We start from the raw sequence: 13204 nt of genomic DNA on the forward strand, positions 1-13204 counted from the left end.
GTCTGCTGGATGATGTGCTGGCAATTAGGAATTATGAACTCTCCGCTCACTCGGATCCTCTCCCAGCCACTGAGCGCTGCACTTGTGAAACCTGTCTTACAGAAAAGCTCATCCAGTGCTTCACAATATCAGACCTATTTCATTTTTTTCATTTAAAGTAACTCGACTGAAGCTTTTTTTCCTGTGCTTTATTGTATTTATGTGTGTGGCATTTTATCAGAGGCTATTACGTATTGTCTTCATTAAGTCTGTTTTCATTTATTTTTCTGGCTGTGGAGGGAGTAAGAAGTCAAACATACGCCTGGTCTATTATTGCCTTCTAAAGTTATTCTGCCTAATGTGTTGGAAAACAATTGGATTACACATGCAGCATACACCGAACAGCATTAGCATTCATATGGAGTCATGCGTTTCTACCTGATGAATGTACATCTGATATTCTCCTCTTATCTCTGGTTTTGTCTCCACTAACTCCTGAGAAAAATATCATGCTCTTCTGCTGTTCACCTTTGTCTGCTAACAAGGCGTTGAGCAGGTAGCCCCCAGTGGAAACGGGATTGATGAGTCCTGAGACTGACATGTACAGGAAATGTGCTGTAAAGTCCAAAGCAATGGGCTCAAACAGGCTAAAAATCTCTACAGAGCAGAAGAGTACGAACACTCATTTGATTATTCAATGTCATATATAGTGGAAGTTCAATCACCTGTGGAGTTTTCAACCACATGTAGCGATGAAGCAGTGGGTCCCTCTTTTGTTTGTATCATTAACATGCACAAGGACGCACACATGCACATTCTCACACGCTGCAGAGCAATGGGAGCTGCAACCATAAACAATGTAGCATTTTGTTTTACTATGAGGAAAATTACCCTCAAGGACGCACATAAAATGTCTCAATAAGAAACACTGTAAACATAACTCTTCATACCTGTTTCTTATGAAAGGCTTCAGTTGTCAGGTAAAAACACACATTCCTGTCAGGAATAGCAGGTTTTACAGCAAATTCACAACTTAATTATATCATTGTTATACAGTGACATTACATGTCAATATCATGATATAGAATTGTGTATAAACAGAATGGGGACTTTATCCACCACAATGTATGCAGTACCCCAAGCTGCACTCTGGCACCTGTGTTATTCAGCCTTCAGATGTTGCTGCTGAGACAACAATACACGATTGCGCACCTCCATTAGATATGATGTCGTAATCATATCAACTTATGGATGCTACATTATTTCCTGCCACTGAACAGATATACACTGAGGTACAAGGCATTGCAGCAAAAATCTGAAGGGAGGATCTGTGCTCCAACTTAAAATCCCCGGCACAAAATGTCAAGCCCGGAGCACGTAACCTTGGTGTTTTTTTTTTTTGTTTTTTTTTTTGATGCTGATTTGAATTTCACATCAAAAGCAGCAAAGAAATCCACCTTTTATCATCTCAGGAATATTGCAGATGTACAGCTCTCTCTCTCTCTCTCCTGGGAAGACACTGAAGGAATAAAGCATTCTTTCATCACTTGAAGGCTTGATTACTGCAAAGCTCTTTTTTTCCTGATCTACCAAAGAAACCTCTTAGTTTTAACGTGGCCCTTAGATGTGTGTTGGCCTGTGAAAGCATTTTATGCATATAAGTTCACTCCAAGTGACAATAAAATGTTATATTATAAATCATTTAATGTTCATTTTGATTAATACAGTTCTGCTTTTGTCCCCTTAAATGCTTTAGTTGAACCTACACACTATAGCAACCAAAGGAATCACCATACACCACTCGTGCCAAGTCTACAATGAACCATCTTTGGCATAAATGTTGCATTATCAATATTTTACAATTACTAGCTAAGTGTTGCTATTTTGGTGCAAGCATAGAAAAAAATTGTGCTTGGAGGGACTTCCAAAATGAAAAGAATGCAGCATCCGTGTCAAGGGTTTCCAAGCTGTCTTTTTCATAACTGAGGGGCAAGTGACTAATCCATTATTGACTAACAACATGCAAAATTGATGGTTTTTGGTTTTTGACTCAAATTATTGTAAATTTCATGAGCGCATTTTGTGCTCTCATGTGGTCCTCCAAATGGCTTGTCAGGCACCAAAACCCTGAGTTTGCAAGTTATTGTACCCCTTTTTAAGATCAGTACACATGGAAAATTCGACATTTGTCACCAAATCATTCAGTGGACCGAAACATGAGCACATGTCTGACAAGGTTTTAAGAAATGTCGCTTCTCAATTAGTCTGGTCCACTGAAACTTGCTTCTGTGTACTGCAGCTTCATGGGCCACAACTACAACCTGCCAGGAGACTGAATTTGGGTTTGTATTGGTGAAAAAGCTTTAAGATTTAAGTGCCTGTGGACATAAAGAAGCCTGCCAGAGAAGTTTAGACATTAACATTTTCAAAAATAAAAAAGGATTTTTTGATCTTTGTCTTCACACAATTAATCTGACTGATCTTATTAGATGCCCTGTGTTTGTTGCTCTTTTTTGTCTGCAACAATTAAGCGATTCCAGCTCCTAGAACATTAAGAATAAAAGAAAAAAAAACCTCACTTGCTCAAATGCACTACATCAGACATCAAAGGGTAGAAAAAAGGATTGCTCAGTAACAAAGAGTAATGACTGCACTCACTCTATGTGATAGACGTTTTCTCCACCTTTCTGCCACACATAGGTCATGTTGGGGGGGTCAGCCACCGCCCGGCACCGGAGAAAGGCATTCTGGGACATGTTGAGCGAGGTGCTTTTGGGAGGGACAACGATGACAGGCGGACCTAGTGGGATGCAAATAACAAGACATATAATCCCAAAAAAGCCTGTCGTTGTATCATGACTGAGTGCAGTCTATAACAATACAGTTTATCTCAATTGCTTGAAGGGATAGTTCAGATTATTTGAAGTGGGGTTGTGAGAGGTACTTAGTCATACACCAAGTATGGATGACAGAAGATTGTTGTCAGCACACCACCAATTTGGAGAAGCAGGCAGGAGTACCAGCAAGGATGCTAAGAAATGTACTGCTGTGGACAGGGCCAGCAGTAAAATGGTTTTGCTTGGGCCCTTTTTTGACACAGCTAAAATACAAAGTCACAAAATAGCACTAAGTGCTCTGGGCCATGGTAGACCAGCAACTCCCATTTCCTGTTTTATAAAATTACTGTTTTTGTTGAAGGAATCTGGTGGCTTTTGAAGGGAAGGAGAAGGCCTCTGCTCTCTGAGGCCAGTATAAAGCATGAACATATTCTAAGTATAGCGTACACTTTAACTGATGTTAACAGAGGTGCTGACCAGCATCCACTGGAGGCTACGTATGGATATGTTCCTCATACAACCCCATTTCGAATACTCTGAACTATCCCTTTAAGTCCACATTCCAAAACACTCTTGCGATTCTCAAAACATTAAGAGCAAACACAGATGCTATTTTATATTGTGAGCACGACATATCATTTCTCAGAGACCTCAATCCATCCATCCATCCATTATCTATACCGCTTATCCGTCAGGGTCGCGGGGGAGCTGGAGCTGGCTTTGGGGCGAGAGGCGGGGTACACTCTGAACTGGTCGCCAGCCAATCACAGGGCCGACACATAGAGACAGACAAACACTCACTCTCACACTCACACCAACGGACAATTTAGAGTCACCAATTAACCTAATGTACATGTCTTTGGATTGTGGGAGGAAGCCAGAGTACCCGGAGAGAACCCACGCTAGCATGGGGAGAACATGCAAACTCCAAACAGAAAGCAAACCGGGATTCGAACCTGGAACCTTCTTGCTGTGAGGCAACAGTGCTAACCACCGCACCACCATGCTGCCCCGACCTCAATACAGTAACGCAATAAAGTCAAATAAAGTCACCTAATAATAAAGTCAAATATCTTCAACACCCACCTGAATAAACTTGTGTTACACTAACACAGGTTCTATTCACAGGTTTCTCACTGTAGATGTTCACCTTTCTTGCCCCTGTTTATATTAAGTACCTTAAATGCCTTTAACTGTAGCAGTTATACAGTTGAAAAACAAAAAAATATAGTGAAAAACTCACAATCCCTTCATACAAGCGCAAGACACAGATTAATCCATCTTAATGTCTTGGCATTGTAAAAAGGAGTCAGATTTGTTTTCATATGTGACGGAACTGCGAGCGATCCATCAGACACTAATGCATCCACTCATCAGTAACATACTACATAGAGACTTTAAGCTGAATCTGAGTATGGCTGTTATGTGACATGTTGCCTCGCGGTGGTACAGATCTGTCTCAAAGTATAATTGTCTTACTGGCTACGACAGCAGCTAAGAAAATGCATGTTACTGTGATGAAAGTCTGATTTATCCACCACGCAACGGCAATGGTGGAATGAACTCATCATGCTGTGCCTCACAGTCAAATCATGTACAGTGTGAGGGGAAGGTGGAAATGTGGAGTTCTGTGACAGACAAAGTGGTGAATAATACGAAACGAAATAGTTATGAATGAGAAAAAGTAAGGTACACTACAAACAAATTTCATGTGAAATATCAAATGCAACTAATTAATGCAAATGATGCTGGATCAAACACATCAGATACAGTATATTTTGATATATATAAGGACCTCTCTGATGTCTGTCTGGTCTATATTCAGTGACCGTGGTACCTTTCTTTGGCATAAATGTGATAAGCTGCCGGAAATGTTGCTCCCTGAATCTGAAGATTCACTTGTTATCAGTACTTGGCATTCAGATAGATTATTGAAAATATGAGATATTTCTGTTTGAAAGGTTAGGATGTCTGGGAGCAATATTTTGCATGTGAGGATTTATACAAAGAGCATGTTGATGAATAAGCTTGAGAGTAATGCAAACTGAGGGAAAGTCAATGCATCACTGGGTTAAGCAAGAAGAAGTGCATTAAGTGTTGGGAGAAAATGAGCTGTGGAATCCAGAATCATGATTTTCATTTGCAGATTATGTAAAAGCAACAGAGAAGAGCTGTCGACATGAGATGTCATGCTGTCAAATAGACCAGTGTGATTTCATTGGCAACTAATCACATACAGCTACATTTATCTCTTCCCAATGTCACGCCAACCTCCAACACGTGTGCTATTTGCAAAGGGCTAATGAAGGAGGCTTGACATGCCACATGTATAAATGACAACATGCTCTCTGGAGCAGTCATTACTAATCAGTTCTATAACCCTAAATGCTCGGTGGATGTATGGACGAGTGACAGTTTAGAGGTTACTTAGGGATTTCAGACTGACTTCATCCAGATCAGCCATTAGTCTACTTTAATCCATCCATGTGGCAATGCTGCCAAAAAATGCAGCCAAAGCTCAGATAATGTGACTTAGACCGAACAGTATTAGGCTCGTGATGATTAATATTCAAAATGTAACCACTGCGACTGTGAGGTTCCAAAACGAAGCGAAACCTCAAGGAGACATTATGCCGAAACAAAATATTTCCCCATGCACCGCGCTCCAGACGAGTCCCTGTTCTCCGGAGAAAATCATCAGTAGGAGTAAGAGTAGGAGTACGGGAAGAAGTCAGAAATAAATTCCACAATGTATTATGCAGTGCTGTGTCGGTGTAATCCAATGATACACAGTAGCATATTTGCATATTCTACATGTATTTATGCTTAAACTGGACTGCAGATGTAACCTGAAAACATCTGTGAATCTGCCAAGGGCTGAAATATTGAAGACATTCAGTGTCGTATACAATTTTTGACTGCATACCTCAAGAGAAATTAAAATGTTTTCATTCACCCATGAACATTTTAATATATATAAGTATGTAATAATGTGAATTTGACGACCAAGCTGGGATATTTGATGATTTCGCCCAGCTACAGCAGCCTAACAAGCTCAGAAAACTGTCATATCTCTGAAATGCAGCCTTTAAATTGAACTTTATCACGATAAAGCAACGCCCCGAAATCCCAGATGATATCCTGTCTCATATCATGATACCAATATTATCTTCACAAGGTCGGAATGAGTTGAAATCATTTTGAGTTTCTGTTACCCCTCCGTCATATGATGCAAGAGGGAGAAACAGAAATGTAAATTGTGGTGGCTCCCAGCCAGTCAGACACAGACATCACAGAGACTGAAGGAACTGGCAGGCAGACAGACAGGGAGGGAGGTAGGCAGACAGGCAGAAAAACAGACAGACAGACAGACAGACAGGCTGTCAGGCAACAACTGACCTTTGATCTTCACCATCGTCACGCGAGTCACGTTCCCCTCAGAGTTGGAGGCGTGGCAGGTGTACTGTCCTGCTGACTGCATGCTCACTGCTCGCAGAGATAAGATTCCTTCCTGGTAAATATGATATAGCTGGTAAACTGAGAGGTGGGGGTGCAAATAGTACATATAGATACATACAATGGGTATGCAGATATCCAGATATATAAATACTAAGTACTTGAATACAGTTTTGAAGAACTTGAATACTCATACTCAGTACTCAAGTAAAGTGCATTTCATTCCATTCCATTATATTTATTTGACAACTACAGATATTAATTCTTAGATTAATATCCTAAATGTTTAATGTCAAACCAGGCGTTTTTTAGTTTGTGAGCCTTTATAGAACAGCAGTGTGGAGTTGGGGCCTCTTGTCACATTTCAGATTTCTACAAGTTGTTACTGTGGCAGTTCCGGTGGTTTCCGCTCTGAAGTTTTCAGATGGTTTCAAATTATTCAATACAAACTATTCAAATTACATGCAAATACAAATTACATACAAAGTAATTCAAATTAGTCAAAGAGGCCATTTTTCTACAGGACAAGTTTTATTACTGTTGATACTTCACCTACAGTTTGCTGTTAATACTTTTGGACTTTTTGTAAGATATTATTTGCAGGACTGTATAACACAGTAAAAAGTAGAGTGGATAGTAGTAGTAGGAGACAGATAGACAAATAGATAGATACAAAAATCCATATATTCATTGATGCACACATTGATGCATACACAACTGTATAAACATACCTGGTAATTTATTCTTTGAATCACGGTGCCGTCTTTTAGCCAGGTGACCGTCGGAGTAGGGTTGCCATTAGCAACACAGGCAAGAGAGAGGTGACTTCCTACCAAAGCCTCCACGGCAGGAGGCGGGGCTTCGGTGAAGGTGGGTAGAGCTATTGAAACAAAACATTAAGGTGAACTTTTCGTTAAATGCATCTATTCCTCTGTATATGAAGAAACCACCAGACGTTAAAGATACATGACACAGAATTAACTATTAAAATACAACTAAATCAGAAAATTAGGGTTCGTCCCACAGACACTAATGTGAAATCTAAAGCAAGTAAAACTGCAGAGAAAAAAGCTGGACTATTTATTTATTTCATCTTTTTTTGTAACTATGAACCAATGCCACACACCACAGTATTTATAGCTAATTTGGAATTCCCAAAGAATACAACAAGAAAATACAGACACAAAAACACAGGACACAAACTATAATCAGTGCTGTTCAAGTTCACACTTCACAAGTTCACTGTCCATTCACATTTACTTCCTGTTTTTTTTCTTCTTCTAAAGCTGCAGATGTTCTGTAGTCTGTCTATTTGTTGGGAAACAAAGGTAACCAGTCCTTTACAAAATGTTTGACTTGAGAGGAAGCTGTTGGCCGTGGTCTTGCCCTTTCATAATTATTTCTTGTGATAATTATCACTCACAGATATGCTGTTGATGTTCTTTTAAAAATCTGGCTGGCAAAATTGAAAGAAAATTTGAGATTTTTTCTCTTGAAATCTGTACTGATTTGCTCATAAAATTCTTTCAAATATTCATGTGAACTGGCTTAAACAGTACTGGTAGCTGCCTCTGAACTGCCAGTTGCCATCTTAGTCAGGATCCGATTTGCAGGCAGCAGGTAAGGTATTCCTCATGTTGATCCCCTAAACAGAAAAAGGCTGTTTGTCCAAATGAGGATTTACATTAAGGGCACCTTACAATTCCAGCTGGAAGTGTTAATAAGCCCAAAACTCTGAGCGGAGGTCACTGAGCACCTGAGGAGCCTGATTATGTGGGCATTTGTAGATGAGCCACAAGAGGTTACACTAAATGTAAAAAGATCGCAGAGTGCATGAAACTATTTGAAGCATGAAATGGTAGGCAGCGTCTAATCAACCTAGATTAATGTAAGCTTGCTTTTGCAGTCTTGCTCACCATTTTAACATGTTCCTCATATTTTAGTTGATAATCTAACAAAAGGCTGAGATATTTTACCAGCAAAACCTGTTCAACGCATTGCCCATTAATCTTTACATCTAACTCATCAGCTTTTATTGAGGACCAAACCCAGGATGAAAAGTAAACTGACAGTTTTCTTAACATTGAGTATAAGCTATGAGTCCTCAAGCAAACCCCTGCAGCTTGCAGACAATAAATCTTTTGTCTCCCTTGTTCTTTTTTTATGAGTATATACAGTATGACAGCAGCTCGGCCTTATTTGTTAAGCAGCGGCAGCCCGTGTGCAGTTTACTATCATCAAGTTACATTATTATTTCACACACCGAAGTGAAAATGTCAGTTACACTACCTTTTAGATCTAATAACGGGAAAGTTTTTCTGCCATTTTAAGTCTCAGATCTCATCAGAGAGCGCTCTGAGAGTCAGCAAACACTTCAAACACAAACAAACCACTTGCAGCTTCAACAGTTTACTACAATTTATCAGGAGTCAAACCCTTGTTGTACCTTTGTGTCATAAATAACCAGAAGTTTTTCAGCATTCAGTTGTTGTTTTTTTACAAGAATAAGAGTATTTTTTTCTTTTCTTATCTGAGTTACAGGTTGTGTCTGTACACAGGGGAGATCTGGTGAAACTGTGGTCTATAATTACAAACACCCCTGCTAGTACATTTACTCCTGATCGCTAAGAAACATGCTTCTGCATGTTAAAGAGATTTAGCCACACAAACAAAGTATGCCCTGGAAGCTGCTGAGTTCTTTTAGATGTGCATTTACAACCTACGAAGGACACTGGTAATCTCAAAAATAAAGGGAGAGTGCAAACAATGGGATGCGCAGGGCATAACAGCGCGGATACATTAGTGAAGTTACATCCAAGGCTTCAACTACACAGTCCTAATCTATTGTAATTCTCCTCTCCGACCTGACGCTCGCATCCACCGAGTCGGTGGAACTGTCTCACCTCGCTTTGATCTGCAGCATGAACCGCAGCTTTGTTCTGTATGTTTGCGCATAGAGTCGTAGCAAAAGTGTTCTCAAACACAGATAAACTTCAAAGCAAAAAAAAAAATAACGATGCATATTTCATATTGAGATTTATTATTTAAACCTATCAGCAAGTATGACGATAACTCCAGGTGAGCCTTTTCGTGAAGAAAGTCAAAAAGTTCCAAATTACCTGCTCTGTCTCATTTCTAGTTTTTGAAAAAGTCTTAAAAAAGATGTTGAAGTTTAAAGAAGTGTTATACATACAGCACTTATGGGGAAATGATAAGCAGTGCCTTGCAAAACATATGAAATAAAAGCCGTGCAGAAGATAAGCATGAAAAAAATGTAGTAATAAGTGCCTATTCAATTAGATTAAATGACTTAATGAGGCTGAAACACACCCACATGTATTGAGAAGCCATAGATTTGCAGGGTTTGGCTGACAAATGGACAGTTACTGAAATCCTGTCATTTTGTTGGAGGAGACAAACTGAAATATCGACTCTACAAAATGTGCTTCCAAAGAGAGTGAGTGGCTCCTCCAGAGAAAGCTGGATTGAAAAAGAAAAAAAAAAAAAATTACCCACTAACAAAACATTTTTTCCTTAAATCATCAGCATCTCCACCTGCCAGCAAGAAGGAATAAAGGACTAAGGATTCGATGTTTGTTCCTTTGTTTAATGTGGGACTGACACAACACTGTCAGAGCTGCCAGGGACTCAGCAGGAGTTCAAATAAGATGATGGAAGAAGCAGCGTCTGAGTCTGTGCTAAAGTTAGTAAGTTAGGCTAACTAGCTTCCACTGGGTAAGTGGAGGCCTGGCTGGCTTCCATTGCACGAGTGAAATGCTGAACGTTGTAAAGCAAACGTCTTAAATCACCTTGTACGCCACGTAGCTATGATGTGCTCCCACCATGGGAGCTAACAGTTCATCTCCTAGCAACACTGCCATTCAGATATCTGCCAAACGGTGCCATGAGAGACAGGCACCCCCAGGACTAAAGCTTAGACACTGTTTCCACAAATACTGTATGTAGTAATATACAATATGTAATTAATACAATATCAGTTTAAAAAAAGAGAGAATTCCAATTGCAGTTCACCTTTAGGTGCCCATTTGATAACATTTTGGATCCTATTAATTACAAGTATAGTATAAAGGAGCATTCATTTTTTGGCCTTTTTTTAAGCTGAGGAGCAAAAATTCTTACATACTAAATGATGTCAGAACACAAGCAGCAGAACAAGAACATCGTCTAAAGAAATTAATCTATGATATCTATCGAAGATATTTTCTGATTCACAATCGTAATTTAAGTTACCAAGATTATGAAGCCAACCAGGCACTGACTACCAACTGTTGGGTCTGTCTTAAATAAAGAGCTTGGTCTAGACCTGCTCTTTCATGAAAAGTGTCTAACGTTTGTTATGAATTGGCCCAATATACAGTGCTTAACAAATTTATTAGACCATTTATTAGGTGTTTGCCTCCCCTGCCCTAAATTAACAGTATTGCTGATTACTAAAATATTTTTTTAGTTTCTGTAATGGTTAACTCACCAGTATGTGCAAGCTCTTTAATCAAAATTATGTAAAAGGAATCTGGAGTAGTGGAACTGATGGACTGGCCAAGTCAAAGTCCAGACTTGAATCCTATCGAACAGATCTGGGATTTATTGAATTAAAAAATAGACCACACACAAATTTAATCCAAAGTAAGTCTCTGGGAACAGCTAGGAACTATTTGGAACTCAATAACAAAAGAGACGGTCGAGAAGTCCATGAAAACAATCAGGGCCAAAGGAGGTCAAACAAAATATTAAGATTTTTGGTTAAAATATGTGAATAAGGACTATTTAGTTGTTCCAGTTTGTTATTTGCCTAATAAATAATAATACAATGTTTAATTTGAAACAAATTTTTGACAGATTTCTAAAGTATTTGTGTTTTCTCGTTTTTATGACAGGTGGTCTAATAACTTTGTTAAGCACTGGATATAAAGACTGACTGAGTGCTTTTGATTGATTGACTTGACTGTTTTAATAGAGTACTCTGTGTTACAGGCACATTTCATTTGGTACCAAACGATATAGAGGTTCACTGAATTTGCATTATGAAGTTAAATATAATCTCCTTTCCGCCATACAGGCACAAAGTAAAAGAAAAAGAAACACACACTGCTCCATAAACCTCACCAGTCACAGAAAGCAGAGTCCAGGTGCCGTTTTGCAGCTCATCTGTGGGTTCATCCAGTAAGAGGATTCGACACTCGTACATGCCCTGGTCATCCAGCTGCAGGTCCTGCAGCCGCAAGGCTGTGATTCGTACCAGAGACACCCGCCCTGCAGACACACAGTGGAGGCAGAAAAGGTAAGAGGGCATGCATGAGGGGTATGAGACAGGCAAACCGCACGTGATGTTGATTTCACTCGTCATTGCCCAGGTCTGAGCTGTGTGCAACTGCTGGAGTGTGAAGCTTCGGAAGGCTGAGAAAGAACATTGTCCTCAAACGTAGCCTGAAACAGCCACACACCACACATGTACAAACACACACACACACACACACACACAAACACACACAAACAGCCATAACACCAATACTCAAACTTGGGAGTGTGATTGCCTGGTTGCCAGGTGACGACTCCCCTGAGCCGGAGCGTGCCTTGCGGTATCAAGCCTTTATCTCTTCCAGTTTGCAGCCCACATCTTTCTGTGTCCAACTATTTTTTACACTTTGTCAGCCAGACAATTGTCCAGTGACCTAACAGCATGGAACAGCAAGGCTGAAGAGAAACTGTGAGTGAAATCATTAAGGACGCACGCAGTCCTCTCCCTGCACCATCTTAGAAATAGAAAAACATGTAAACAGAAATCACACTGCAGCGTGGAGGCCTCAGTGCCACTGAGATGACTGCGTTGTGATGGTAATTATTAACAGAAGCTTTGATTTCTGGTGACTGTGGTAGGGAGGGACAGTCCTGACAGTCTAAAAGAAGCAGGAAGTTGGAGTTAGGTATGTTTGCAGCGATAACACACCTTATTTACTTTTCCAAGCTGCCAAAGGGGACTAAAGCCACAGGGGAAAAGAGGGGAGGGAGGGTTAAAGTAGAGCAAAATACGCATCAGCATACACTCAGGGGATTAGTGCATTTCAAAATCCTACCCTTTGACCCCTGGCAGTTTTTTTTCCCCTCTCTCATGTTTACTGGCTTAGTGTGATATAGGTTACTGTAGCACCGCAGAGGAAAGGTTGTGCTGAGGCAGGGAAGTTGTGGGACCGTGACTGGGAGTAGTCAGATAAAAGGGAAGGGAAAGGGTGGAGGTGAAGCAGCGCATGACCTACAACGCCAACAACTGCAGCCATTTGAAAGATGCATGATTGCAAGAGATTTGAATGTGAGGTAAATTGAGTGTGAGGCAGGGCGAGAGGGCAAGCAGGGAAAGAGAAACACACGAGGCAAATTTAGTCTCTTTGTCTGTCAGCACACATAAACCTGTGCCTCTGTGTTTGCCCTGTGCATGTCTGAGAGTGTAGAAACAAGCATGTGCTCGACGAGAGCTTTAGTGAGCTCTCGTGCAAACAAATCAGGAGCGTGGTTAAATGTAGCTTTGAATTGTTGATGTAAATAAAACAACAGCATTTGCCTTTTCTTTTTTCAATCCAAGCTCACTCCTAGCCAGCAAAGAAAACTAAAGCAAGCTGTTGTACATGAGGCAGTAACCCATAGGAATAATTTATAATTCTTTACATTCTTTATTCTTTACAATCATTTTAACAGTGGGAGAATTTCTTTACGATAAGAATGAATTTATCATGAGAATAAGAGTACAGGGAAATGCATTGTTGTATGTTATATTTATTAGTATGTTGTATTACAAATTAGTATTATATGTTCATTTATTTATTTAGTTGACTCAGTTTGCCAATGTATTATTTATCATCAAATACCATTTGCACCATCTTAGAGATTTTTTAAACCATATCCAGCCAAGGTACTTGTTG

At 39.9% G+C, this 13204-nt stretch overlaps 1 protein-coding gene across 2 annotated transcripts in view; it reads right to left on the reverse strand.

The window, feature by feature from the left end:
* The window catches only part of igsf9a (immunoglobulin superfamily, member 9a), a 43790-nt gene that overhangs the window by 18031 nt on the left and 12555 nt on the right, over positions 1 to 13204 (reverse strand). For both annotated transcript variants that reach the window (XR_011585680.1, XM_070850156.1), the window contains exons 4-7: positions 11397 to 11543; positions 7004 to 7152; positions 6216 to 6327; positions 2638 to 2779 (exon numbers count right to left, since the gene is read on the reverse strand). Coding sequence is in view for 1 of the 2 variants with exons in the window: in XM_070850156.1 (XP_070706257.1) it covers positions 2638 to 2779; positions 6216 to 6327; positions 7004 to 7152; positions 11397 to 11543 (550 nt within the window). In the remaining variant the exon portion in view is untranslated. The remainder of the gene's footprint in view (positions 1 to 2637; positions 2780 to 6215; positions 6328 to 7003; positions 7153 to 11396; positions 11544 to 13204) is intronic.

The sequence above is a fragment of the Pempheris klunzingeri genome, chromosome 19, assembly GCF_042242105.1.
Source record: "Pempheris klunzingeri isolate RE-2024b chromosome 19, fPemKlu1.hap1, whole genome shotgun sequence".
NCBI classification, from domain to species: domain Eukaryota; kingdom Metazoa; phylum Chordata; class Actinopteri; order Acropomatiformes; family Pempheridae; genus Pempheris; species Pempheris klunzingeri.